At 31.1% G+C, this 7,772-nt stretch overlaps 1 protein-coding gene across 1 annotated transcript; it reads right to left on the bottom strand.

Annotated features, from left to right (window-relative positions):
- Positions 1-2,969: 2,969 nt before the first annotated feature.
- On the bottom strand, positions 2,970-6,779 carry LOC139857720 (uncharacterized transporter C405.03c-like). Its single transcript, XM_071846543.1, has 8 exons — positions 6,463-6,779; positions 4,941-5,315; positions 4,608-4,825; positions 4,240-4,310; positions 3,950-4,051; positions 3,687-3,804; positions 3,467-3,602; positions 2,970-3,327 (listed from the first exon to the last, which is right to left on the bottom strand). Exons 1-8 carry the CDS (start codon positions 6,541-6,543, stop codon positions 3,265-3,267), a joined length of 1,164 nt encoding a protein of 387 aa, XP_071702644.1. The 5' UTR covers positions 6,544-6,779; the 3' UTR covers positions 2,970-3,264.
- Positions 6,780-7,772: the final 993 nt, after the last annotated feature.

The following is a 7,772-nucleotide window of genomic DNA, read 5'->3' as shown; positions in this document are numbered from 1 at the left end:
TACCTTTTCATCTAAAGCTATAAAATCTGTTGTCATATACTTGTCATACGCAGTGTGGGTTTCCCACATTCTACAGATCATAATCTTGACAGGAGCTTGGATCCCTTGTTCAAGCTGGTCAAGAAACAGGTATGAGATGTTTTCAACAGCATCAGTTGCAGGTTTTTTACCCGATTGCGCCATGGAAACTTAAGGGGTTTGTTAAGTACGTAATAATGAATCAGATGATCGATACTTGGTGAACATGAAGGCCCAATTTATAATGGGGTTGGATTTTCAATACCTGGAAGGTTTGTAACCTGCTGGAATGCCAAACATCACGGAAGATGGACAATTGATGAGTTACGCATCATGAATGCTCTGTTTATAGCAGAATTAATGATCTTTGCAGCTCTTCAATAGCATTCCTAATTGAGAAGATGTTCCTGTTGATGTCTAGTACGATCGAACCACGCTCGTGCAATTGATTTCACCATATCGATTCCGTAGGCATATAATTTAATTTGGGGAATTTTCGTAACGGACATGGTAGGGAAAAAGGAACCCTAATTTGGGGTTTTGAAAGGGTACTGTGCGGCGCGTTATTGTGAGGGGATCCCAAATTTAAATTAAAAAGAAAACGGGGATGCAACTTTAAAACCATTAATATTAATAAAGTAATTAAAGAATAATAATAAAAATCTAAATTCATTTGATTTTCCTTTTTTTCTAAAAAGATTCATTTGATTACCCTTTTTTTTTTGTTTATCTTTTTTTAAAATTCTTATAGAGAAAAAAACATAATACATTTACACAACACAATGCTTTAGGTGGTGGAGTTTTAAAAAAATAGTAACATTTACCGGTGATGACTTTTTTTGTTTTTACCAATTTTCCTAAATCCTAGTAAAAAAAGTAGATCTTAAAAATGGAAAGACGTATTATTGAAAGTGTAAATTAAATTAGGCAATTTATAATTATCAAATATTAAAAAGGTAAAAGTGTTAATAGTGAGGGAAAAAATAATTAAGTAGCTAAGTTAAAAGGTTAATTTTGTGTACATAGAAGATTTAATGTACCGAAGGTAAGATTGCATTAAATAATGAAAGTAAAAGTAAATTACTAAATAGTAAAGGAAAAATTATTAAATAAGGTAAACAGGGAAAATCATATATATATATGAGTTAATTTAGTTAAATTAACAGTAGAAAAAAATAATGGCGAAGCTATTAAATAATGAAGGTAAAAGTAAGTTAGTAAAGAATGAAGGAGAAATTATTAAATAAGGTAAAAAGTAAAAAAATCATATATATATATAGGAGTTAATTAAGTTAAATTAAAAGTAGTAAATAATAATGGTAAAGCTATTAAATAGGGCTAATTTAATTTTTCAGGACTCAATTCTTATATATATATATATATATATATATATATATATATATATATATATATATATATATATATATATATATATATATATATATATATATATATATATATATATATATGATAAGTTATTTTAATCATTATATATATATTTTTAGCTTATAAAAAAAGAGATTTTTTTATAAATTAAATAATGAGCTCATGAATTTTGACTACATATTTTCAAAAACAAAAACTTATTAAAAACATTTTTAACATGTTTTTATTTTTTTGCCAAAATTGACACCTTTATTTTATTTATATTTTTTCTTTTCACCAACCATTTTTTTCCTATAAATACCCACTTTCATTTCATAAAAACTTGTATCAAATCTTTGAAAAACCTCTCTCACAAACTTGGGAAAGTACTTGAGGTTGAGATCTCGGTCACGTCCTTCCGTTCAATTCTTTCGTGGAATACTCTTTTGTGCTACTAAGGTGAACTTCATAGCCCCACTTTTTACTGTTTCATAACTGTTTTACAACTTTTGGGGTGAGACACATGCTTGCTTTATAACTGTTTTACGCTTAGACACAAGTACTAAATTGTTAACTATGCTGTCATGCTTTGATTCATGCTAAATCTCTACCGTAATATCGTTAATTGCTACGTTTAAATGCAAACTTAATTATTGTGAGTAGGCCTATTGAGAGTAACGTCTCTAACCATTCGACCATTGGTCTTTGGTTACATAATAATGATTCCACGACACTGACAATACAAGGTGTCATAGGGTAAACTTGTTTAGTAGCGATATTACAAAATGCAGCAACACTTTTAGATTGATATTTCTATATCAATCAACTTTAAACTAAATATTGTGGTCTAAAACTTTGGATATTATTTATAAACCTGTGAATTTCACTCAACCTTTTTGGTTGACACTTTAAGAATGTTTTGTCACAGGTGATGATTGAGCTAGCTGTTTGCAACTTTGTGATGATAGATTTGATGTTTGCATGGAGTCCACATCGCATATTATATTTTAGTTCATAAACATTTATTTTACGTTTTAATAATAATGTAAACATGTATTACTGCTTCCGCTGTTTTATTAACAAATGTTTTATTTAAAAAGTCTCATATAGAGTCGTTCTCGTTTATACAACTGTGTTATGATATGATTGGTCACAATTACCCCTGGTCCATTTTGGAGGTGTGACGGTGCGTTATTCGGAGGTGTGGTGCTAGTTGGCGTACATACATAGCCACATTAGACCCACTATTATTTTACTTGTAATTTGTGTTTATATATTGTACATATTATATTTTATTGATATGCTAGTGGATATAATTTGGTGAAAGATATGAGCTTAGTGAAAGATAATTAAAGTGGCTGTTGCTAATGTTGCGCTGATGTGAAGAAGAGAACTTGAGTTAACAAGTGCTAGGATAGAGAATGATCTTTTTTGTAAGCTAGTAGATAGTAAATAAGTTAGTCTAGTTATTTATTTGAAAAGAGGGAAAAAAAACCGTGATAAATTCAATTCAATTCAATATATAGATTAAAATAGACATTCAAGAAAACACACACACACACAAAATTACATTAACATTTGATATTAACATGTTGGAGAAGTTAGTAAAAAATGACCTACCAATCTTGGATATTATAATAGAACTTTCATCAAAATGAACAAAAGAAAAAGTACATACATGTAAATATATCACATTTTCTCAACATGACCATCCTCTTCAAGCAATAGCACCAGGAGTTCACATTCAGAATTCTATTATACAATTGTTCCATCTATAATTGTCAACTCCTTGTTTCTGAATCTTGAAAGCTACGCAACGAATAAAGACATCAAACCAAAATCAATTTTTTAAGTGCAGAGTTAGTGACACCGATTCACAAGCTAAAACCCGATTTTCTTGGAAATTTTATCAGGAAGATTAGCAATCACAAAACCAGCAAAAACCTGTAATGCACATTACAGCACCATAGGTCAGCAAAAACAGTATAATTGGCATACAGATTAATATGTAACAGAAGGTGAATCAATATTTAGATTGAAAGTAAAAAAGGTTTGACTGCAAAAGTCAACACTATATGACTACCTGAGCAGAACCAAGAATGTAAATGGCGGAATAATGGCGGCCATGGATCACCATATCAGCCACCATTGCAAGCGGGATAGTGAGGGACATGCCTAAGGTGGCCACCAATGGAGTCGTCCATACAACACATAACGCCCTAACAAATGCAAAATTGATTCTCATTAGACACATTTGAGATAGATTTTAATCCAAATAAAAAAAGTTCACATTATCTACGTACCAAAAATAGTCGGAAAGTACGCTACCAATAAGTCCGTTGGCAATAACTACTTCATCCATTTTAGCAGAGTGAGGAATCTTGAACTTTGGTTCAATTCCTAAAGCCGTTAGTGGCCAAACTGAAATAATAGAACATTAATTAACAATTTATATTAAAAAAATAATCATTCTAGTTACTGCACAAGTTTCTAACACACCTTTATTTCTTGTACTTTCTTAGTGTCAAATAAGTCAAAAATCGCCTAATTACAAGTGTAGACTTACCAAGCCACCATAGAGCCACAAGTGTAAACAAGCCAATATATCCGAACAACTTTTGCACGTCAACGCGTTCTCCTTCCTCACCGGAAAACTTTTTAAGAAGCACTGTAATATAATATAGTTACACTATCACAATATCATCCAACAACACAAAATTTACGTATGCATCCACACATACACATGTATTACACGAGTACGCATATAATCTAAGTTGTGACCAAGTAAAGAGGCCATAAAAAATCACATTATTTGTCTATTAGAATTGTCCCAATTACAGATAGTATAGTACTAACCAGTAAAGAGGCCATAACACATAGCTGAACTAAGCCCGAACAGATCGCCAACGAGAGAGCGATCACCATTTCTTTAAAAGAAACAAAAAGAGTTCAACTATATATCAGTCAAAGTCAATGCCCTGAAAAATTCAATAAAAGCACCAGAATAATGAAAAACCTATGCATTTTCTTTTAATTTGAAAAATAAATATACCGGGAAGAATATTCACAACCCAATTAAACAAAATGACCTCTAACGTTATAACCATTTCAATACAAAATGAACAAATTTTGACCCATTTGACCTGCTGTATTTTCATCTATTTTTTTATACAATGCGTTATACATGTCATAGATAACCACAACACTGTTAAAAAGTGACTTACGAAGAGGAATTTGCAGTAACTTCATCTGCAGCCCAAGTTTTTCCCATAGTTGTCATCGCAACACCGGCCATACTGACAAAAACTGCAACGATCTTTGTCACATTTAAAGAATCTTGGCCCAAAAATGCACCGATGAATAGAGTAAATAGTCCCGAAGTTGACGACAGCACTGTCGTACTAGCAACACTCGTATGTGCAAGTGCAGCATTCGATAGATACTGAGATCAAACCAAAAGAAACTAGTCAAACTTCACATGTAATAAATTTAGCACCTTTCATTATATAATTCAACATGCAAAAACCAAAATTTATATATAATCTTTAAAAAATTACCTCTGTGAGAAACCATATAGGTGCGATATAGAATCCGTAAGTAGCAACCTCTCTCGTTGTGACTTGGGTTTCATGTTTTAATGGTGAAATGTCATTTTTACCCTTTGGAACTAGCGGGTTTTCGTCTTCTTGAATAGATAGGTTGTGATCGCTACCTTTTCGACTTAATGTTGACCCGTCAACTTCCATTTCAAACATTGTTGACCCACTAATGTACTTAAGTGGCGAGTTTATTGCAGCCGGGATTTGACTTTTTCGTTTCTTGATTATTCTATATATCCAGTCTTTAATGAATGCAATCGGAAGATATATTACCATCAATGAAGCTCCAAGATATGTTACTGCAAATGGCTGCTTATAGTCATTGAATATTCCCTGTTATTTAATGTACACAAACAGTCAGAATTTGGTTGAGTACAATTTTGATGAACAAAAACTCTCATATATTGTTTTTACGTTTGACATTCAAGTAAGAAAATGGTAAGTTGCCTAAACTAGAGCAAGGTGTACTAGATATATAATGTTAATATGTTAGGTAAATGCCTAAAGTGGGCCCATTTAACAACGATGAAATAAACAAAACTCTAAAACAAAATCAATCCCATCGATAACTAGCAGGGGCAATTGAGTCATTTTAGCTTGAAAGTTAGGATTTAAAAATTGCCAAAAACAGAACAACGATAACTCCACAAAACTTCCAATATTAGGTCACTAGGGTTTATTTACTGATTCGGAATACACAAGGTGATATATATGAAATGTTACTTGCTATTAAGTATTACGTACAAACATCTTATTAACATAAACTAACCATTCTAACCTTATATACAATGTTTAAACCAAGGTTTTGCATGATAGAATAGGATAAAGCCGTAGCCTTTGCATAACTACTAACTACAAAACCTACACCTGTTCAAATAACAACTATTGTGATGTTTCAATGTGTGTGTAAATATATGCTTGTGACTGACTTTTTGGGATTGTAAATAACATATTTACCTAAGAATTAAAAATTGATTGTTGTAACATTAAGTCGAAGAGTACTAAGATCTGAAGAAACCGGTTATCTTATTCTAATTCTAATTGTAATTATTCAAGATGCACTAAACATACCTGTTCATCATAACAAACCCTAGAATCTTAGCATTTCGGACGAAAAAGGTTGATTGCAAACCTATCTACATGATTTTTTTTTTTTTTTTTACCAATACAACCAAAATTTGAGAAACTCATTTGATCTAACTTAAATTCTGAAACAAAAAAAAACAAAAAAAAAAAAACCTAAACATCAAATTGATTAACAATAATTCAAAGGGTTAAATCCAAGCAAAACAATTATTAAACCAGCAAAGTCTGATTCTCAATTTCAAACAACAGAAGGCAAAATAAAGACATACCTACCAATGTTACCAGCTCAAATCACACATATTCATCGATAAATAAACAACAAAATTCATAATAAAAGAGGAATAAAACAGTACCAAAAACTGTATGTTAATTGAAGTAATAAAAGATATTTAACCTGGGTGACTTCAGCAGAGCAAACCCATATGATAACAACAGCAGCAATTAAAAGCAACCCAGCTTGATATCTCCACCCCATCAATCAATATTTATCAAAAACCCACAAATCTTTGTTCAATAAACACCAAAGATCTGTGGTTTTGCTCACCTAGATCTTTGAAATTTGGGTCAGAGATTCAAACTTTTTACAATTCCCACCGACGATATGACTTGAAATTTGTTGCGTCAAATGGGGTTTTAGGGGTCCCTTGATCTGAGCTTCAATGCATTAATTTCGAGAGGAGGTAATGGGCGAAAGAAAAGCCAAAATTTCGAAGTTTTTTATATATATTTTTTCCTTTTCTTTTTGTTTTTTTGGGTTAAATAATACGGAGTATTACGGAGTAACGAGGAGGACCAATGGGGATGGAGTACGTACGTGTTTTTTACGGAGTATTTATTTATTTTTGTCTATGAAATTATAATCCCAAAAGGTTGGGGTGCATCCATCAACACCAGAGTAGTAAGTTTTGTGCAACACGATTAATATTTGCCGGGTTTTTTTAGGGTAAATTAGGGAGTATATTTAAATGTAAATGTAAATGTAAATGTAAATGTAGTGTGTTTTAGACTTTTACGAGTTAGGAGTGTTCAATTTAATGGAGTTATTTCTCTCATCAGACATTTGATGATAATATTCTGAATATATATATTTTGAAGAATATTAAAGAAACATGAAAATATTAGTTAGAATACTTTTCTTTTTAACTATATACGGTTCAATTCACGGTTTTTTGTTGTTATGTATTGAATTATTTTCATTAACTATAAACGCACGCATTGAATGTTGATGTTTCAACATTTATTCTTGAATTATCTGTAACCAAACACAACCTTGGTTTATTACGTACAATTATCTGTAACCAACACTTTGAAGATATATTATAATCCGCTCTTTAAAAAAATTATTGAGTTATTGAGTTGATCTAAATAATGACGCCTTGCAAGTTTTAGGCGTATATAACGTTGATATGTATATATCAAAAAGTTGATGATTCTAAATGTGAATATAGTTAGAAAGTTACATCATTATGCACATAACTCTTATGACAATAATAGACGTTCAATAATAAGTTTCCATTTTATAAGGGCTAAAATTACTTATTTTAGCTTTTTTATTTCATATTGTATGGTGCATCTCGAAAGATATGAAAAATCTCTCTCCAAGCCGTACACACTACTTCCATCAAATATGTCTTTCTGCAGAATATGGCAGAAGCAAAATTGTTTCGAAATAAAGATTTAATAAATGTACCAAAATATAAAACA

The sequence above is a fragment of the Rutidosis leptorrhynchoides genome, chromosome 7 (genome assembly GCF_046630445.1).
Source record: "Rutidosis leptorrhynchoides isolate AG116_Rl617_1_P2 chromosome 7, CSIRO_AGI_Rlap_v1, whole genome shotgun sequence".
In the NCBI taxonomy this organism is placed as follows: domain Eukaryota; kingdom Viridiplantae; phylum Streptophyta; class Magnoliopsida; order Asterales; family Asteraceae; genus Rutidosis; species Rutidosis leptorrhynchoides.
Note: the sequence above shows the minus strand (reverse complement) of the source record. Positions and strands in the feature narration are given on the sequence as shown.